The sequence below is a fragment of the Ahaetulla prasina genome, chromosome 3 (assembly GCF_028640845.1).
Source record: "Ahaetulla prasina isolate Xishuangbanna chromosome 3, ASM2864084v1, whole genome shotgun sequence".
In the NCBI taxonomy this organism is placed as follows: Eukaryota; Metazoa; Chordata; class Lepidosauria; order Squamata; family Colubridae; genus Ahaetulla; species Ahaetulla prasina.
This window is the reverse complement of record NC_080541.1, coordinates 200,142,485-200,164,858: the sequence shown is the minus strand read 5'-3', so window position 1 is coordinate 200,164,858 and position 22,374 is coordinate 200,142,485. Positions and strand designations below refer to the sequence as shown.

The window sequence follows — 22,374 nt, the reverse complement described above, 5'->3', positions numbered from 1 at the left end:
CCATGCAGTTTTCTTGTTAAGAGTTACAAAAATGGTTTGCTTTGTAGCAGAACTGTGTTTGTCTATAGCAGCAATCAGAAGAAGCCTGATTAGACTAGCTGTTGCCTTTTTCTGAGACAAGGTTTTTCTCCCCAGTCAAGTCAATAGCCCTCAACTTCTCAGATGGTGTTGCATCCAAATACTAACCAGGCCCAACTTAGGTCAGCTGTATGCTGCTACCTAGATTTTCTCAAACTGATCATAGAATGATTTATATTTCTATAGCCTTAATATAAAATAAGAATGAAGACAAGAATTGATGGTGGAAAGAGTGCAATAGATTAAGCAGTTAAAACACAGGAGCTTGAAAACCCAAGCTTTAAATTGTTAAAATGATTTCATTAATTTGCATTTCTCAAATCCCTATACTGAAAGCATCAAAAATACTCATGAACTTAGGACAGGCTGCCTGGAATTTTGGGCTACAAGAAGCAATGAGTTGCCTGAGAAATGACCTTTTTCTTCCAATATCTGAACTAGCAGATATCTGGCTTGAAGTGTATTTGGCTAAAAATACACTTTAAAAAAGCAAAAAAAGACAGATGAATATTTTTGAGGCTTCACAGCATTGTTCAATTCCTCCCCCCTTTTATTTCTGGTGTGACAGCAGTTTCCTGTGTTGCCAAAACAGCTAGAACCTCACATAGTGGAAGTTATAAAGGCTGGAAAAATAATGAAAATAATTAAAAAAGGAATTCACAAAGCAACACAATATAGCTAAGGATGTTCAGTGACTGCAGAACTGAATGTATGTTCTTTGGATTCCATCTCAGTTTATGCAGTGCATTTATAGTACTCTCATAACAACAATTCTGTGTACTAGAACATTGTTGATGATCCCATTTGCATTTTTTGAATCTCTGGAGATCACCTTTCAGTAGCTGTATTTGTCAACAAGAGACCCCAGTAGGAATCAATATCCTTTCTTTTCTCTCCACACACATGCTTGGCTGAAGTACAGAAAGAATATTAATGCTCCACAAGATATTGGATTTTACTGGAATTTAAGATATTGAATTTAGATTACCAAGGAAAGAAGGCTCAGTTGACTTACAATAGATTTGAAAAACACACAGAATTGTTATCCCTGTGATTATTTTCAAGTGCCACAATTAATCCCAAATTCTTATTTTATATTTATATTATTTTATATAGCCTGCCCTAGAAGACATTAAGATGTTGGACAGAGCTATTGCTTTCCTTTTCTTCCACTTTGTCGTGTGTTCTCTTTCTTCTCCTCTCTATTCATCATTCAGGTAATTGATCATCTCTATTTTCTGCTAGTGAAAATGTAAGAGTTGAGCCTATTGGTTTCTTTTCTCCATTAGAAAAGTCTGTCTTGGGTAGTAGACGCCTTGCTGCAGGAGGAAACTAGTCCATCTCTAACAGAAGGGTCATCTCTGTAGTAACATGGCAATGCGCTAAACACTATAAGTTTTTTTAGAACTAAGTTAAAATGCTTGTTTATCCATTTGATTTTACAAATTAAAAGTTTGTACTTGTCAGTATTAGTTTATTGACCTGTAGATTACCATGTTTTATAATGTATGAAATATTAGCTAATGATTAATGTATAATATAACCTTTTCTCTCAGATCTCAATATGTAAATGGATGTGTTTCCCTTTATTTTATCCCAATATCCACAATCTTATGCAATGGATTGGGTAGACTGAAAAAGACGATTAACCTCAAAGTCAATAAGTCCCAAAATGAGCATATGTAGCAATATTTTCCTTCCTCCTTCCAGGAGTGTCTAATTCTTACTTCAACGTGCCATTGAATGAGAAATATTTTGCCTCAATCTGATTGTTTTTAATGTTGTTGTTTGTTGCTTTAGATATAATCCAATATCCATTTCTGGCAAAGCAGGGAGCTTTCAACTACAAGAAATTAGTCCTGTGCATAGCCACAATCTTTCGGTAGAAGAACAAGTAGAGAACTTTCTGAGCCCTGTTGAAAAAAGGTGGGTATATTAATGTCAAAATAAGTAACACGACCTTAGCTCTGCTCAGAGTTAAGGTCCATCTACTTAGGTACCTTTGTTTAGTCCAGTGGTCAGAACTTCAACACATTATGAGGACTGATTCCATGAAAGAATGCAGTAAATAGTATTTATATTTGTGAAACTGAGAGCCACTAAGGTATTACATTATATCAATTTTTTTTAAGAATTTCAGTTAAAAATATTTACAGATATGTTTATACTTTTTTTCTGCCCTTAAAATTTAGCAATTAGAAATATATGAATTCACAAAAGATCAAAATACATGATTCAAAACAAGGTAAGACACTGAAAAATGTGCTTTTTACTACCTGCCTAAAACTTGGCAGAATCTATTTGGCTTGCCTTGGGAGAAATTTCCAGACACAATACTCCTGTGGAAAAGGTACTGTTTTGCCATTTAACCACTTTAGGTGCTACAGCATATAAAAAGGGCACACATTGGTGTTCCATATTTTGACTTCATTAAGTTCCAAGAACAATTTATATATAATATAAGAAAGAATGAATGCAGTGAACTCATTGTTGCAGTTGTCCAAAATGCAGTTGTCCAAAAGGGATAGAAATTGGAAATGCATAGAATTTTTCCTTTCGGATAATGTAGCTTTGAAGGTATATAGAACTGCCTTTTCCATCAACAGGAACTGTTCTTAAAATGGTCCTTTGCAAGTGGGCACTGCATCAGAATGACAGTGCATTTTTATTTCTTTAGACTCCAGCGTCATGCAGATGCCATATTCACTGACAGTTACCGGAAGGTCCGAGGAAAGGTATCAACGCGGAAGTTATTACAGGGCATAATTGGGAAAAGATTTAAGTAAGTGTAATGAATATACATTATTTACCATCAGTTTGTAGCAGTTAAGCCTCCACTTGACTGTCAAATGCAGAGACGGGATAATTCTAGTGGTGGTGACAAATAATTACAGCCGCAATAGATATTTTTCTGATCAGACACGGCCAAAAATATAGCTCAGTTAGCAATAAAGAGTTATTATAAGGTGTGCTATATTGCAGAGGGCCTTAATTATTCACCAGAGGAAATTTGAATTTATGTAGTAACTTAAGGGGAGCTCTCATTTCACTCCATATATCCTTGGAAAATCTGGGGCTATATCTGATCTATAATACAAAAATATTCATCTTTCTAATCCAAATAAATATTTATTACCTAGAACTATTTCTACAGGATTAGACTTTTCATTAACAGATTAAAAACTCCAAATATCTCAAGATAGCAAACTGTGCTCAGATGTGGTAGACTGCAATGTCATCTATGAAGCTAGAAGGAAAACAGTAATTAGATTGTGGAATTTGCATTAGAAGAATTTTATTTTAGCTTAATTAATTGCCTTTAAAATAGCTATATTAAATAATAATTTTTTCAAGGCCAATTTATGAGGCTGATAGTCAAGCAGGAATAGCTCTTGCCTATGACCCTTGACTAATGCCTTCCTCTATAGTGTGTTTCTCTGTAGCAATCATTTTGGTTGTTTTGTAGGGAAGAAAGCCTGGGAGATGAGCAACATGAAATCTTGACTAGGCGCCAGTCTGATAGCATTATGGTGGATAGTCACTATCACCAACAGATGGTACTCAGGAATTTCTTGGGAGCAATGTTACAGAATCAAGGGTAAGTAGTTTTATAAATATATAACAATCACATTCTGTAACATACAGTTCATTTTGAATGTGCAACTGCTACTTTAGTAACTTGTATAGCTTATATAGTAATGACTGCAACAAAAACGCATTCTAATGAGTTGTAATTTGTACTTAACTCTGTTCACAGTTCTTCAATGCACATTCAAAAGTTTACTCTGTATAGTAACCCTGAGTAAACTTGCATATATTAAGGTGATTAGTCAATTAAATTCTGCTTGTGTTTGAACTGCTTCTAAGTAGTTTTGACACAAAAAACACAATTTGCATACATTCCTGGTGTCATTAGTCAATGGAAAACATCTCTACCTAGACAATCTAGTCAGGTGGCTTAAGTTCAAAATATTTAGAAGGAGAATACTCATTACTGTTCAAGAAAGGGACAAATAAAGAACAGTTTTTTATCTTGATCAGAACAAGTGCTCTGTTGCCTGAGCCTGATAGCTTATCGTGAAAGCAACTGTGTTCCACTGAAAGAAGCCACACTTTTGTCACACTAAGATCTCTTCTTTTCTTTCCCAGTGTTCTGATCAAAGTGATGGAACTGTAGACTGACTTCATCCCTTCCTTTTCTCATTTTGGTCACTGCCATTCTCAGGATTGGCATAAACTGCAGGAATTGATTCTCTCTCTCTCTCTCTCTGTGTGTGTGTGTCTGTAAAACTGTGGAAAGAAATGAACAGAAAACCTCACTCATAACCAATATTACTGAAATCTCATCTCCTTCTATAAACATAGGACAAAAATTGAAAGCAAATGTTTATATGTGGAATTGTTTCCTGTTTAATTTATGCCAGATAAGAATGCTTAACGTAGACTAGCCTCATTTCAGTTTGAAAAATAAATAGCCGCTGTAGCAAAATGCTATATCCAAATTCTTTTATTCTACTAAGACTCCATAATCAACAATGTCATTGAATTGTCTGACATAGTGAAAACATGGGGATTGTACTGAGTTTAAACTGAGAAGTGCTGAATGGAAAGCATTCATTGACTTCTGGTTTCAGCACCATGGACAGTTTTTAATTGCTATGCAGTCTTGATAGTGTGTAAAGAATTTGTCAGAGGTTTTCTGATTCTTCAAAGTGTATTTTAACTGCTTTTTATCATCCACAATATTCTTGCATTTTCACCCAAAATATGGAAATGCTCTTCTATAACTACTTGAAGCATAAACCTGATAATGTTTGCTTTAGAGAATCACAATATAATAAAAGAAATTGCAGTTGGCTAGACCTTTTGTCTTATTCTCTTTATTTCATGAAGGAGGCGGTAGAAAAAAGATTTTAAAAAAATGACAATTTGGGAGCCCATCTGTTTCTAAAGTTCTTACTGATTGACAAGGCGGTTGTACCACAAATCAAAGTACTTACACATTCAAGCAAACACAACATGTGGGGGTATTTTTCTTCTTAAAAAACACTTTTTAATATTACAGGCAATTATTTTCCACACTTCAGTTTCTGGCCTTCAAACTGTTCTTTGGCTCCTTTCCTTTTTTACTTAAGTTTTTTTTTTCTGTTCCTCTGTTCTTCTGACATTAGCGTGTTCTGGAAGGACACAAAGAAATCCCCTTAAAGTTAAAATTCTTGATGTTGAAGAGTTCTTCAAGAGCAGTTATCTCTTTTTGGAATAGAAGAGTGAAATTTAATGTTTTAAATGCCAAATTTAAAACCTGAAGAATGCAAATAATACATAGTAAACTAGAATTTAATGCAAAATACAGTTATTTATCATGCAAACTTGAATTTACAAGTCATACTATATTTGGAGTATCTCTTAATATGTGTACATAATGCTACAATTTGAATTTAATAACATATTCATCTATTGATCTATTTCATTTATATCCTGTCTTTATCATTTTTACAAATAAGGCAACGAACATACTTAATACTCTTTTCTCCTCCCACTTTCCCCACAATACCCCTGTAAAGTGGATTGGGCTGACAGAGTGACTGGCCCAAAGTCACTCACCTGTCTTTTGTGCCTAAAGCGAGATTGCAACTCACACAGTCTATCAAGTTCAAATGATTACATTAAAATTGAATTAAAATAAGATTAAAAAGAGAAATCTTAGAAATATCTCCTGATTCTAAAATAATTCTTTTTGTAATACTTTAAATGTATAAAAACTAGAAACAGAAGGAAATGAGGAGATGGCTATGACAACAGTATCTAAGATCTTAAATTATGACATTCATAAACTCAATTCCATTGCATAAATGATATATAAAGCAATATAGTTAGATGCTTATTTTCATCTGTAAAACTGCACTGAGATTGTATATCCAAATAACTACTTACTTTTAATAAAGAGATAGTGGAAATAACATCATTCTTAGGTATTTTTCTTTGGAATATAATGATGAAAGAACACTTTTACAAATTATCCATAATCCCCAGTATGATAAGAGTTTCAACTAAGTCCCACTAATAAATACTGGTTAAAACAAATACCACAAAATCAGTATTTCTCTCACCACACTGTTTCTCACCTAATAGGTTCATGTTTTCTTTGCCAAATTATATCCTGTTGCTTTAAAATATATCCTGTTTTTAACTATTACAGGGCTATGAAACTCACGGCCTACTAGCCAAATGCGTCATATGCTGACCACGCCCACACCTGGTATGTTTGACACCCATAAACTATTACAATCACTTAAGAGGGAAATTGTATCATTTATTTAAAGCAGCCCAGGCTTGTGCAGACAAGCTGAGAAGCAAAGATTGGAGAGTTTTTATAACATTTGTGTGGGTCAAGTGGGGAACAAAACAGTGTTTTACGAGAAGATTAAGCCCAATATTTAGCCATCTTTGGATATCAATACCTGATGATTTCTACTACGGTATGTAGCAATAGATCATCATCTTTGAAGTGTTTAGAGAAGACTATATATTAGCCTAGTTTTAAATTTCTCATGTATTAAAGTGCTTAATTATTTTTCTTCAATAAAAAGTAGATGAACAATCAAGGGAGTTACATATCTTTTATGTGGGTATATTAATTTATTCCCCAACTTTAATCCCCTGTAATATCCTATCTCTCTATTTTTGAGTGTGTTTATTTTCTCGCTCTCTGATGCCCAGCTGGCTTTCTGCTTAAGATGGGACTGGAACTCATGGTTTCCTGATTTCTATCCAGATGCCTTTAAACCAGGGGAGTCAAAATCACGGCCCATGGGCTGGATGCATCAGGCGCTGGCCACACCCACCCCTGGTTCAGTAAAGGGGAAAAAGGTTGTGATACGTCATGTGATGACAATGTGTGTTTGGCACCCCTGCCTTAAACCCATCTACCAAACTACCAACTTTAAAGAAAAAAAAGAAAGAGGAAAATCCAGGAAAAGAGACTCTTAGAATTATTTTTTAAAGCGGCGAACTACTATAGAGAGAAAAATCCTAGACCCAAAAAAAGGAACTAAGGGGTGAAAAGCTAAAGACCTTTTAAAACATAGAAAATTGGATTTTTAAATTGGACAGGCATTGTTTTGGAAAGGCATTAAAAAATACTGGACTATCTATTTGAATTTACTTGAATAGTTGACTTTGCCTCCATAACCTGAATTAAATTTGGATTAATTAAAATCTATAAGACTTGAAACAACGCTGAAACCTAAGCTGGGGGTACCATCTACCCACCATCTGGTGAATGGAATATACCAGAAAAGTTTTAGAAAAACTTTTTGATAAGAGAAATAACATTCATCTGGAGGAGCGTGGTGACACATACTGTTCTATAACTAGTTACTTTATGATTACTGGAGACTCTATTATGAGAAAAAGGAAGACTTTTAAGTAAAGCAAAGTGACTTTTCACTTGTGGAAGCTTCCTAGTCTACTTAAATGGAATTGATTAATAATTTTGAGATGTAAAGGACTATGATTACTGAACTTTCTGAGGAGTAACATTGGACTGGAATATATTGCTTTTGGATTTGAGTAAGAGCAGGACTTATTAAATTAAGACAAGATGCCCCATCAGGAGGAAAGGAGTGAGATTTCAAGAGAAATGGTGTTGCTGTTTCAAAGCATTAGAGGTTCTATGGAAAAGAATCAGAGAGAGATAAAGTACTTAATGCAAGGCATATATGGGAAAATAGATAATATACTGCAACTGATGATCAATGAAGATCAAAGAGCCCAGGAAAGATCGAAGATAGCAGAAAGAATGGAAGAAAAGACAGAATGGACAAACCAGCAAGCAAAGCAAGAAGATGGGAAGAAGATGATAAAGATAATAATGACTGATGAAATAAACCGAGGGATTTTAAAAGATTTAAAAATGGAATCGGATAACAGGAAGATACCTTTGAAAGGGAGGTAGGGGCTTGGGTGGATATTCTGGAGACCTGGCAGCTTAGGAGGATAGAGATGGGAGAAATATTCAGTCTGAATGATGAAGATACAGATGTTGATACAGTTCTTTTTTTCTAATATAATGATGGTCTGATTAGAAATTTGAATAGAGGTAGAAATAAGAATACACACAACTTTATATGAAGCAATAGTTAAATGGAAAGATTGGAGGTTGAAAAAGGGTACTATAAGTATGTTTAGATAATGGGAAGACTGGTACTTGAATGGTGTATTGCGACTTTGAACAACTAAATAATGAAGAGCTATGCCTCATATAAACATGTATATTAATATTAGGATTAGCAATAGTGAGTTGATTAAAAGTTAGAATAAAGGCAGAAATAAGAAATAGGGGGAATATTAGCAGATATAATTTTTTCCATTTTTTATATAATAGGATATTAGTAATAATTTGATGGAAAAGATTAGAGGGAAAGATGGTATTACCATATATGCTTACAACATTATTGGCATTAAAATGGAATATTGAAATATTGAATAACTGCTTAAAAACCATGTACATTAATACTAGGATTATATAAGTTTGATTAATATAACAATTATTATGATTATCATTAAGATGAATTATGCTCAGGCCCACATTGTTCCATGTATTGATACTGATGTATATTTAAAAATAAAAAAACTAATAAAACATAAAAAAAAGAAACTATGCTTGGTCCTAATTATTGCAATCAGGTGCTAATAAGTATGAATTGTTTTAGTAATGTAACAACAGTGTTCTAGTCACTGCATTAGTTGCCAATTGGTTTCAAAATCCAATTCAAAATACAGGTAGTTCTTGGTTAATGACCACTGGTTCAGCAACCATTCAAAGTTATGATGGTGATCATTGAGATTTATGACCGATCTTCACAGTTCAGGTTGTCACACCATCTCTGCCATCTCATTATGTAATTCAGGTGCTTGGCAATAAGCTCACAGTTTGTCCCATGGTTACATCGTTTTTGACTTTAGCTGCCCACTTCTGACAAGCAAGTCAATGGGGAACTCAGCAAGAGATTACAAATAGCAATCCTATGGTGTTGTGCTAAACAACCTCATGGGATTCAGTTAATGATCAAAACAAGAAGTGTGCAATTGCCATCTAAGTCAGTATAGTCATGTAACATTGCACTTTTTGACTGCATTGCTTAGTGCGGAATTCATAATTCCGACTACCATCATTACGCAAGGATTACCTGCATTTGTTTTAGCCTATATCAGTGATGGCTAATCTTTTGGCCGTCATATGCCAAAAATGAAGGGAGCACAGGGGGTCGTGCGGGCATCCCCACACCCATAATTCAATGCACCCTGCCCCCCCCCATGCACGTGACACCTGCCCCGTGCTCCCCCCACTTTTGGCACGTGATGGCACGGTGGGCCTGGTAGGCCCATTTTTCACCCTCCCTAGACTCCAGAGGCTTTCTTGAAGCCTGGGGAGGGCGAAAACAGACTGCCCCCACGGAGGCCCTTTCTGGATGTTTCCAGCCTTCGGGGGGGTGGGGGGGGTGGGTTGGGGAAGGCCATTTTCATCCTCTCAGGCTCCTAGAAAGGCTCTGGAGCCTGGGGAAAGCAAAAAACAGGCCTTTCCCACCCCCCGGAGGCCGAAAACAGCCTGTTTCCTGACTTCCAGTAGGCCTGGAAGGCCTGAAAATTAGCTGGTCGGTGCGCACACATGTGCCGGAGCTAAGCTAGGGCAACACTCACGTTCCCATTGATATGGCTCCACGTGCCACCTGTGGCATGCATGCTATAGGTTTGCCATCATGGGCCTATAAAGTTCTTAATGGCTCAGTTACTAGACACCTTTGGGACCAGCTCCTCCAACTGATTTTTTTCCCCTGTCTAATGAAGTCTCTGAGGCAGATGATCTTTTGAGAGGTAGAATAGTCTAGAAACTAATGTTGTATCTTTTTTGTTAGTTATTATGGAACATTTTATCCACTAATGTGAAATTGGCCTGGAAGAAAGTCATGGTAACTATTTCATTTAAACATGCTTTTAATTGGTAATAGGATGGCTGGATGTCTGTTTGTTGCTTCGGTGGATTTTTAGACATATGTTATATTGTTTATGATGAATTTCTGCTTCCCCAAATGCTATAATCCGCTTTGACTCTGAGGCATAAAAATGTAACAAACAAACAAACAAAATATGCAGTATAAAAGCAACTGCAACAAACAGACAAAAATCCACCCGGCCCATCAGGTTCCTTTTTTCAAATAAGAATAAATGCGTAGGCAGAAAGAGAAAATTCAAAATATTACATGCAGGGCAATAGATAACATAGATTCAGATACCGTGACAGGCTACCCAACTTTATGAAACAAACTGAAACAGGCATGTCCAACAATTTGCGTCAATTTAATCCTGACTAGCTCAGCCATGTTATTCCAAAATCCCAAGATGTTCCCAAAATTCTCAACTTTTTAAATTATATAAATATTGATTCTTTGCTTCCAGAAAAAGTATTTTTGTTGGACTGGGAACAAAAGCAAAAGCAGCATATGGGTAGATGGACCAAGCAAGTGTTGTGGAAGACATAAAAATGAGAAGTCTAGAGAAATGTAGAAGTCTAGCATTGCTAGCAATTTCTCTACCAATTGACTGTTTTTAATAATGTGGAACTGTAACGGAGCTAAACAATAATGGAGTTAAACAATAAATTCAAATTAGATAGCTAAATCATGCAAATGTTCCTTTTGCAAGCACAATAGGCAGAGGGGCAGTGGCTTCTGCTAAAGCTCCCCCACCCACAACCCCAAACAGTGATAAGCATAAAATGAAGCAGCCACCATGCTTAGGAAAAGCAACAGCCAAAGACCCTTACTTCTAGGAAGGGCTGGTCACTAGTATACCCCCTTTTTACCGTAGCGTTCTATACTTTGCCAACCTACTGCTCTGTTCTGCAGCGATCCTGCCAAAAGGAGAAAGGAATTAAAGTTCAGAGCAGACAGTGAAGTGTAAAGAAGTATTACTTTAGGATCTGACAACACATTCAAAAGAAGCATGCAAACCAGGCTTCCAGAAATTCTACAGAGATTGAGTAAGCATCAAGAAAATTGCCATTTTTTCATAAAAGAACTTATGCTGCCATATGGCTGAATTTTAAGCCAGCCATGAATGTAGGTAAAAACATGGTTGTGCTAATTTCACCAAATAGTCATCAGAGAATAAATCAGGTAAAAGAGACAAAGAGCACAATTATAAAGTTAGCCCTGATGCATAACAGATATTAGCAAGAAGCATTTTTATTACAGGCAGTCCTCAACTTACAACCATTTGTTTAGTGACCGTTCAAAGTTAAAACAGCACTCAAAAAAATGATTTAAGGCCATTTTTCACACACACTTAAACCATTTCAGTATCCCCATGGTCAGTGATCAAAATTCGGACTCTTGCAACTGCTTCATATTTATGATGGTTGTGATCTTCTGACAATCGAAGTCAATAGGGAAGCTAGATTCACTTAACAACTGCAGCAAGAAAAGTCATAAAATAGAGCAAATCTCACTTAACAACTGCCTTGTTTAACAACAGAAATTTTGGGCTCATTGTGGTTGTAAGTTGAGGACTACCTGTATTGGTTCATGCCACTAGAAGCCCTGGTATAACTTAGAAACTTTGCTTCCTCAATTAATACTCACTACTACAGAAAATCCACAAGACAATTACTTCTCTATGATGACTTTTCCATGCAGCAAGAAATTTTACCTATATAAGGTAGATATACTAACTTGCTACTAACCTCATGGTTGCCTCAACCCTGAGAATGCCTAATGACCATCAAGATTTTCTGAAGGCAAACCTATACATTTTTTTCCAGAGTTAAAAAAAGGCAAGCATTTAGACAGCAAAGTGAGGTTGTAGGTCCTGAAAATGATCTGAGTTACTACATTGGAAGCTTTGTGAGAAATGACACTGAGCGTCTAATCTTTTAAAAAGAAGAAATCCAGAAAAGATATTCCTTATGTTACCGATGGAAACCATAGATGGTTTTCTAGATGTCTCTCAGTTTATAAATGCATGAAGCCCCAGGTAGCATGGCTAATAGTGAAGGAAGCTGAAAACTAGAATGTAGATACGTACAAAGGACCATAAATTCTTTCTTTGCCATAAATGATAACAACATAGGTAGTCCTTGGGTTACAACAGCAACTGGGGATGGAATTTCTGTGACTAAGCAATGTGGTGTTAATATATGATGTAATGTGAATCCATTGTTTAGTGATGGCAATCCCAGCAGTTCTGGTTACCACTGCAATCCCAGGACCATGTGGGTTGTTAAATGGGAAGAGGCAGAAGTCTCAGGCAAGGAGCGCAAGGGAGTTGGGAGTGCTCAGGGTGACAAGCAAGCAATGAGCGCAGGTGGGGCCACAGGCTATGTGCACACTACAAAAAAGGCAGGAACAAATTACATGGGATGACTTGTGACCCTTCTGCCAGCTTCCCTAATGACTTTGCTTGTGTAACACAGGCAGAGAAAGTTGTAAATGGTAATCACGTAACTGCAAGATATTGTGACACTGTAACTGCAAGCCAGTTGCCAAGCACACAATTCATGATTATGTGACTGTGGAAGTATTGCAATTGCTGGATCTTCAAGGACCAGTTATAAGTACCATTAGTTCAGTGTTATTATAACTTTGAACAGTCGCTGAATGAGTGGTCATAACCCAAGGACTACTTATACTAAAAAAAAATATTCCAAACATTATCTCATTACTTGAACAGTTAGAATGTCTCCCTTAAATGACTGACTTCAAAAGTCAGAACATGGAATTAAAACCTAGAATGTTTCAACTATTACGTAAGGTGAGATATACCGATGAATCAGGAAAGAACAGCTAGGAATTTAACAACGGATTTATTGCTAATAGCACATCCTTAAGTTTTCCTTTACTATCACTACTAGGGTTGTTGTTTTTTTGTAAAAAGAAAAAAGAAAAGAAAATCCAATTTTTGACTCTTACCTTTTCACTGCTTTTTGAGCCAACATTCTATTGCCTGCTAGGAAGGTGAGGCTACCAAGGAGAGCCAGGTACTTCAGGGTTTGAAACATGTTGAGCTGAGTCCAGTAAACGTACATGAGCCCCAACATTGCTAGGAAAAAAATGGCCAAATAATACATTGTAAGATTTGATTTCCTTAAAAACATTTCACAGTAATGCCAGTCTGTCAGTTCCCTGCACTATCTACTAAACTGCAAGGTGTACTAAACTACTAAGGTGTAGGTAACAACCAAGGCTTGAGAATCTCTGAAAAACACAATCCTCATCAAATGCAAACATTTAATTATGTACCATAAGAAAACTGACTGGCAGAGAAGGAAGCTGGCAAAAGGGAATATGAGGATTTCATTTACCAGATGCAAATACTAAATCTTTTAGGTGGAGGGATGGATTCATGATTCTTCCAATATGAAAAGCAATCCTAGCCACACACATACCGTGTTTTCCCCAAAATAAGACACTGTCTTATATTTTTTGAACCCTGAAATAAGCACTTGGCCTTATTTTCGGGGAGGTCTTATTATTTTTGTGCACATGGAGCAAGATGGGGCTCCTCTTGCCATCTTACTTGATTTCCAGCTCTGCGTTTAAATATTTTCAGGGAGAGCTTATTTTCGGAGAGAGGCTTATTTTAATGCATGTGCTCAAAAGCCCGATTGGGCTTATTATAGGGGATGTCTTATTTTCAAGGAAACAGGGTAGGCATAAATAAGGCAATTGGAACAAAAATAATTCTCAAATGAAATAAAATCAACCTTCTAACACAATATGCTGACATTTATAGACAGAATGCAATTAAATGAGTCATGCTGAATGCTGAGAAAATTTCAAAGGGATCAAAGTATAAATAACTTAACTTGGAATCTAAAGCTTACATTTACAACTATCTTCAAAAAGTACTCATTACTGCAGTGGAATTCAAATTTCTGTGCTTGTTTTATTTTTGGTTCATTATATAACATGTAAGAAGAAAGCAGATATTAAAACAAGACCAACAAAAAGGAAAAAGTTTTATGTATTTTTTTTATTGGCTAGTCTGTTAGATCTATAGAGAGACAGTTCATAAGAAAAGATGGTCATATGTCATTAGCTTATGTCTTACTTATTCTCTATTAAAAAAAGAAATATATACATTTACAGGCAATTCTAAATATTCTCTACATACTGTACATATGTAAAACTGTATGTGTTTATGCTTTTCCATATGAGACAGGTGTCCCACCTATATATTCCTAGTGGAAACCTTCCCCAACCAAATGATTCTTGAAAAAGTATGATTCTGTGGTAGCCAGTATGTTTTTGGGTGTGAACCCCTGCATTTTTCTGGCCCCCCTCTCCTTTCATTTGCAGCCCTGACCCCATCATTTGACCAATTTCTCAACAAAAACCTGGGCACCAATGCATTTATATTATGTATGGCTTTGCAAGTTGCAGAGAATCCAATCAACCACTTTTCTCTGAATGAATACCATAGGAATCCCATTTCAGTCCCAGATGGAACATGCAGACATATACTGTCTAGGTGTCACACTGAGAACACTTCATGCTGTGTTGACACATGCCGCTGCTATGTTCATCTAATATTCCATGCTACCCAATCTAGAAAATTACACAGACTGCAAGTGTGTGCCGTGTCTGAACATCACAGAAGGCCAAGAAAGCAAGTTCAGGCAAACAGGCTTGTAGACTGTTTCCAAAGCATACACATTCAAGTAGGAGATGTACTTTTGACCATGAGTACAAGTTTCCTATGATTATGAACCCAAATAAAAACAGTCCTAGACCATGTGGACAGCTGTACGCAAGCAAACAGAAAGACAGCTACTGTTCAAGCCTCCCAACTGAACATATGGAGGTTAGAAGAGAGGATAGCATCATATGGAATGCCCCATTTTCTCTCCTCTTTTTGCTAAATTGGTGAGTTAGGGTAGAAATATCTTTTATGGTGGCTGCTGAAAACCAGGATGTCCTGAATAATTAACAGGGTTGCCTGCATTCAACCAGTGGTACACATATAATAAAGTGAGAACCATTGATGAAAGAGTCAAATGAAAAATATAAATATCTACCCTGTTTTCCCCAAAATAAGACACCCACTGATAAAAAGCCCAGTCGGGCTTTTGAGCATATGGCAATAAGGCCAAGCACTTATTTCAGGGTTCAAAAAAATATAAGACAGGGTCTTATTTTCGGGGGAACACGGTAATTGGCTAAAGTTTTTTTTAAAAATAATGTTGGTTTCTCATAGGGAAAATATGAAGTTATGAAGAAGATGAAAGGAAAGAACCTTTCTAAGATTAAAGGACAACAAAGAAACAATTCAAGATATGAGGGCCTACAACTTTTTATAATTTTAGACAATTTAGTATGTTAGAGCCAAGTAGCATATCTCAAGGAATGCAAGACGTCAATAGCAAGTCAATAGGACTGGCTTAGATTTTTAAATTTAGAGGGGTTTTAAATTGATTTTAATATTTATATTTCTATTTTTAATAATTGGTATTATTAATTATTGGCATTAGAATAAGTCTTTTAATGATTATTTTAATTTGTATATTGATGTTTTTATATGCCTGTAAACTGCCCTGAGTCCTTTGGGAGATAGGGCGGTATATAAGTTTAAATAATAAATAAATAAATAAATAATAAATAAATAGCTGTTTCTGATCAAATTAACACACACTGACTGAGCAGAAATCTAGACACTGATCAAGGTACATGAAGAAGAGTACAAAAATCAAAGCATCACAAGGTCATAAATACCAAAGGACTGATGTCCAAAATACAAACTCAGAACATTTGGTACTAACAAATGTATCTACATACAAAAAAAAAGACATTGAAACTAATGATAGCTTTTAAAACGGATGGCAAACATGCATTTAGCTATACCGGAATTATTCTGAAAGGTGGGCTAGGGGAAAAATGGACAAAAGGGAGGGATGTAATGTCATTATGTCCATTATAGTTATTAAGCTGTGAGCTCATCTGTCATCAGGCTCTTACCTATAAAGCCAACAGAAAAAAAGGATAATGGAGAGGAATTTCTCTGGCACTTACCTGCATGACCCAGATGGAAGATAATGGTACTTGGAGCAAAACTGAAGTTAGAAATATTGGCCCCAATCTTTATCCACTGAAAAATGGCAAAAATATGCATTAAGGGAGGATAACATCTGCCAATCAACTTTAAGAACATCCCAGATTGCTTTAAGTCCTTTCAAAATATCTGACTCCTTCAGATGTGCAAATGAGCCTTGAAAATTTTTATTGACCATCTTTTAAAACAAGCCTCATGAATCGAGGCAGGAATTTGGAGGAGGGGTAGATACCAATTAAGAAAATTTTAAACTTTCACCCTAGGAAATCTTTCACAAACCTATTTTATGAAAAATTAGCAATGTTGTACTGTATTTAATATTGCTCTTCAGTTGCCTGAAAAACCCAGCAGCTGAATAATGGCAAGAAATTCAGTACTGATTAGAAAGTGTATATGAAACACTTACCAGTATAAAGAGCAAAAGCAGTGGGGAGAGTATCATCGCTGTGAATGTGTTTGAAACAACCGTGGGAGGCCTCTTCTCAGGTTCTCTGAATAAATGCTAGTGAAGAGGAATTCCAGGGGAAAAAAAATCAGAAGAGCAGTGTCTCTCAGCAGACAGCAAATTCTGGATCAAGATATCCAAGATATCACTGTACATATATATATAACCTAGATTCTACTGAGTTATTAGTGTTGCTTTCCTAGTATCTGCACTGCCTGATTGCAAGCTCTGCTTGTTTTTTTATTGTACTCACCTAGTTCTTATAGCAAAATTAACAGTGAATGATACAACAAAGGGTTTTATTTATCAGCTGACATATGCAAGTCAGGCATTGATCTGGGCTGGGAAAAGAGTGACTGGCTCAAGGTTACCCAGCTGATTTCCATGCCTATGCAAGAACTAGAAGCGGGATTCTTGAAGACATTATAAATCTCTCGTGGGGAAATGACCAACTTTTCCTTTTTTCCTTTGTTGTCATATTCAAGGCTCTTTCCCATATGTAATCAATGCTAATTTAACTGTGCAGAAAAGAATAGGTGTGCCTTAAGACACTTCTAGGAGCAAGAGCATTATTTTTCAACTTACTTTAGCTAAAAAGCGATTCTTGAAACAACAGTAGAAAACTCAGTATCTTATTCTTGAGTTTTGCAACCATCTATGGACACCTGCACACTCAGGTTAAGAATTACCAAAAAAATACAGCTCTACTGACAAAAGAATTAATTATAGTCTCAAACATATGGTTTTTTTTGTAATGGCAGATAATATTAATTTTAGCATTCTAATCCAAGTACAAAAAGAGCAAAGGAAGCAAAAGCAAAAGCATTCATGGACAGAAGAGATGGAACTGGTACTCTTGCTCTACAACTACCCCAAGCTTGATAACAAAGTTAAGTTAGATAAATCAAAAGCAGTGGTCTTCCAAATGGAGAATGCAGTGAAAAAGAGTGCCCTAACGAGAAGTGTACCTGTATCTCAGGTTTAGGAGTGAAAAGGCTTTTTGACTGGACTGTAGATGGAGCATCTTCTTCTGGAAATTTGATGACAACATCAGCCTGGAAAGAATTAAAAAAAGATGCTGATTGAAGGTTATTTATATTTGATTGTTTTACCTTTCTGATTAAAAAATATCAATTCACTTAACCCAACCTTAAAATTAAGACCTCAGATAGTTTGATAGTTGCTACCTTTATATGATTTGGGTCCTAGCTATATTCATGAGACTGTATTTCCTTGATAGAAATTGCCTACTCGATACAGTTGGGCAGAGATTCACAGCTAAAAGTTCCTTCTTATCAGAAGATACTCCCTCCTCTGGAACTGCTTGCTTTACTAGGCAAGACAGATCCAATCTCATCGCCTTCCAAAAGCTTGTAAAAATCTGGCTGTTTTGGAAAGCCTTTGATTATTGGTTAACATGGCTATTACTGGTAATAGGTTTTGTATCTGTATACCTTGTCTGAAAGGATTTAAAAAATAGAAAGGATACGTCAATAGGAATAATTTATCTTAATAAGGTTTACTATCCCCTTTCTGCCTTACAACTGGAATCACCATGATATCACTGATTTTCAGAATAGCCTTATATAGAAAATATTGATAGAAGTTTTTTCTCCCTCTCTCAAGAGTATCAAAACTCAAAACCATCCATTAAAATTAAATGGAAAAAGATTCAGGAAAGGCAGAGGGAAGTATTTTTCCACAAGGTACATATGTTTTGGAATTTGCCGTGAGCATCTGTGATTTTAATAGCTAAGTTGGATGATTTTGGAAATTTGACAGGTTCATGATGGATCAGGTGACCAAAGCCTACTAATATTAAGGACTGACTCCTACCTCTTGGCAGTAACACACCTTAAATGCTAGTTGCTGCTATCATGAAAGATAGACACTGCCCTCTAGTGTGGGGGTATAAGTGAGATTCAAAAGCTGGCCAATGGGTAAAAGAATGGGCAAAAATTGATCCAGGATGTCTCTTTTATTTAGATCTTGATCAAGTTAATTCCTTGAGCCTACACAATATCTAGCACCTCAATCTCTCTAATTGACACCAATCTAGCAGGTAAAGCATTCCACAATTGGACTAACATACCACATTCCAGAGGATTGGGTTTTCCAGGGTGGCGTCACCAATGATCAAATAAAGAGTGTATATTCCAGAGGCAGAATCAAACTCAGTTTTTCTCTCAGAAGTGTCCAGTTCAAATTTGTAGATGTTTTTGCTGTCTGGCTCTGCAACAAACACTACCTCCTGCCCAGTTTTTTGATTGTGAAGCCGTACAAAAGTCTAGTTTGAGAAGACAATGAAAGTTATGTTAGCATCCAATATCATAAAAGCGCAAAAGCTTTAATAGTATTGTTATTTCACCAAGATTGAAGGAGAATATACTCCTTTTAAGAAATGGAAAAAATTCCTTGGAAAAAATTCCAAGGGCCAATCATTTTACAAATTATTACGCTCTTACCTCCAATAATTACAGAAATAATGCAAGGATAAAGCGAGAAAATTTGAAAATGTCATATTCTGTTTTATATATGATTCACATGCAGACTGTCACTATGCTACCTATAACACACACTTTGCAAGATAAGAATTATTTTCCAGATCCTGGCAAGAAACTGGAAAATTTTAACACGGGTTTATTTCAAAAAGAATATTAAAAAAAAACATGTCAGACATGCTGCTCCCATGTAGAATTTTTTTTAAAAATGGTATAATATTCTTTCCTTCTTCCTATCATGCTTCTGAAATTAAGCTAGAATATATCTAGAACTATAAAGATAAGCTATTAGAGGCTTACTGCGTATTGCAAAATTTTCATCCAGAATGGAACTATGTTTTTATATGTTTTATGTCTTTTCATAAAGCATACATATCAGTAAGCATGTGATTTGCACATTCAGTCTTCATTGCTTCCATATGAAATATGGGCAACATAGCTGGGGAAAAATGGATTGATATAGCTTCTTTGAATGCTGTACTGATTTTGTTAAACTTGGCAGGATTGTCCATTTTGACAGCATCATACAAAACTTAGCCAATATTTTATTTATTTATACCCCACCTTTATTTTTTTAATAAATAAGTCAAGGTGGTAAACATACCTAATTTTTCTTCCTCCTCCTATTTCCCCCATAACAACACCCAGATGGATTTGGCTGAAAGAAAGTGACTGGCCCAAAGTCACCAGCTGGTTTTCATGCTAAAATAGGACTAGAACTCACAATCTCCTATTTCCTAGCCTGGTGGTTTAACCAATCCATCAAACAAGCTCCAATCTGAGACAATGGAGATGATACAAGCCAAACTTTTGCTCTTTCAATGAAACATGCCTGATTCTGACAAGATTTCAACTTTCTTTGACGTTTTAAAGAGCTCTGGTGCAGAAGACTAAATAGCAATCAATCAGCTGAATATACAACTTAAGGTACTTTCATAAGTATATATGTAGGTCTGTATGTTATTTTATCCATTAATTTAGACAAGAGAGCTAGCAAATCACAAAGGCAATAACTTGCTCCTTGCCTTCAAGTCTGTTATGCACAACTGTCACATTTGCTTAATATTTCTAAGTTTTTATAAACAAAAAACAAAAAGCAATCTGAATCTCTTCTCACAAGCCTTTTTGCTAAAATGTCACTCTGGATTAGTGTAGGCATGCATTAACTAACCTGGTGAGGGATTAATTCTGCTCCAGTGTTCACATCAACCAATTGAAAGGACAAGGCAAAATTTTGATGGCTGTCAGCTGTGAATGATCCTTTGGCTTTGGCTGGGTAAGTGACCCTGAAAACAGAAGTGAACTGTTGCTAAGAAAGAAAAAGTGAATCTGTGCAGAGGAAATTAGATGCAAAGTGGATTGGGATCTACTCAGAAACCTTTGCAGTTAATCAACAAGGGCTTCCGATTCCTTATTATGTTATATAATGTAATAGAGAAACAATTAGAAAGCTTCGTATTCCCAAATTAGATTGCTAAAAGTATTGTGAAAACTCAAGATCTTTTTATAGAAGAATTAAATTTGTGTCAAGCACTGACCCAAAATTTCTGGCAAACCAATACTTAGAAACACTTGAATTTTTAATTCTTAGTATGCATGTACTTATTTTATTGGCTATAATTAATTGGGCCTATTCTTTTAGGCAAATTAATTTGCAAGTCTAAAATCTGTTCATCCTTGAATAAAGGAGAAAACTATGGAAATTTGCAGGTAGTTTTTCTACCCTTATAAAGACAAATTACAAGAAGGCTGGTTATGCTTCAAATTCAATCCCATTTGTTGAATAAAATTATTGCTAAATCAAAGTCATTGCTGAATCTCAACTATGATTTATTGGGGTCTAGCCCTAAAGTTTACTTTTATTATATGTATAATTACTGAGGGCCTTTTTAGCATGAAGAGAGGTGGTTGTCATCTCAGAGCACATTGTCTGCCACTTTATATTACATATTTAAGATTAGGAACTAAAGCTTATACACCAAATGACCAGATTTCCAGTCACGCTTGAACCCTAGAATACATGGGTCAATAAGGGAATGGGATCATAACTAATTTGGGAGATGTGAAAGGGGAAAAAATGCTACAGAAAGCAAGGAGGAGAATTCTTTATGTTCCTCTTTATTCCCTAATATAATCTGCTTTGGAGGCCTTATGGCCCTTTCTAGCCAGATTACAAAGCATCATTAAAGGCATCAGACAAATGTCTTAAAAGATATTCAGTGCAAAGTAAAAATTAGCAATTGCATAGTTGAATCACAAAAAAGAGAAAGATGATAGGTAGGTTGATCACAAAATGAAATTGTAAAAAAAACCAACCCAGTAAAAGCAGAAAGAACAATATCGCTTTCTAGAATTTCAAGAAGTGTAACCTTCCTTTACACTTTCATTTTCAAAGAGAAGCAGGCAAGGATACAAGAGGTTCAGTAAAGAAATTAAAATAACAAATTCTGTTCAGTGTTCTGTTTGCTCTGGCTGACTGTGTAGTTAAGGAATTAATAATCTGATACTTGAAATTTTTAAAGGACTAGTTGCTGCTAAGAGTACAAACACCCAACATTTTGGGTGTAGTATAAAACCTAACATTTTAAATCTCAAAATACAGATCAATTTATATAATTTATTTCCTTGATAACATATTGGCAAAGCCTGGATTTAGAGTGTTGACGATCAGTACTAAGTTGTATGTACTGGTATTTTACCTGGTAGTTTTGGGTGCAATGCTCTGGTCTTTATCCACAGTAAAGAGATCCACATTTGTAATACCAACTTCAGTTGAGACTTTGACTTTCAACTGCAAACAAGAAATAAATAAATAATTTATTTATAACACATACACACATATATTTACATAGACAAAATATGCATTTTAAACAGATGGTGAGTAATATTTTATTTGTCCTTCATTTTTGGAAATTAGACTACTTTCACACTTGTTTCTTTTCTTTCTTTTTTTGAGAATGTATTAAAAAGGAGCCCAAGAATCAGCTTTTGATTTTGGATAGAATTACATTCACTTCCATGTATTAATCAATTATCAATCAACCCTTTCTTCTAAAAGATACTTTGTAACACTTTATTAATGATGGAGTCTCCAGAAAAGAGATAGCATACTTTATTCATTGAGATGATTGAAAAGATAGTATAGGAGGCAAACCAATGTTTGATTGTATGAGGGAAATTTAAGGAAGCAAGAATAAGACTAAATTAGTGGCTGACAGCTCCATTTCCAAACACAGGGAATAC

General features: G+C 35.6%; 2 protein-coding genes across 3 annotated transcripts in view; one reads left to right on the top strand and one right to left on the bottom strand.

The window, feature by feature from the left end:
- Positions 1-1,215: 1,215 nt before the first annotated feature.
- Positions 1,216-4,255, top strand: GHRH (growth hormone releasing hormone). The gene is given in 5 exon segments (XM_058176696.1): positions 1,216-1,295; positions 1,879-2,004; positions 2,756-2,866; positions 3,545-3,676; positions 4,228-4,255. Coding segments are annotated over 5 exon segments (477 nt in total).
- Positions 4,256-5,106: 851 nt separating this feature from the next.
- RPN2 (ribophorin II) overlaps positions 5,107-22,374 on the bottom strand; it is a 38,503-nt gene continuing 21,235 nt past the window's right edge. The window contains exons 10-18 of one of the 2 annotated variants that reach the window (XM_058176433.1): positions 21,831-21,922; positions 20,303-20,417; positions 18,723-18,917; positions 17,599-17,685; positions 16,592-16,687; positions 16,146-16,221; positions 13,047-13,176; positions 10,904-10,990; positions 5,107-5,255 (exon numbers count right to left, since the gene is read on the bottom strand). In XM_058176433.1, coding sequence (XP_058032416.1) covers positions 10,939-10,990; positions 13,047-13,176; positions 16,146-16,221; positions 16,592-16,687; positions 17,599-17,685; positions 18,723-18,917; positions 20,303-20,417; positions 21,831-21,922 — 843 coding nt within the window. In that variant the 3' untranslated portion in view covers positions 5,107-5,255; positions 10,904-10,938. The remainder of the gene's footprint in view (positions 5,256-10,903; positions 10,991-13,046; positions 13,177-16,145; positions 16,222-16,591; positions 16,688-17,598; positions 17,686-18,722; positions 18,918-20,302; positions 20,418-21,830; positions 21,923-22,374) is intronic. The other variant, XM_058176434.1, reaches the window with a different exon arrangement.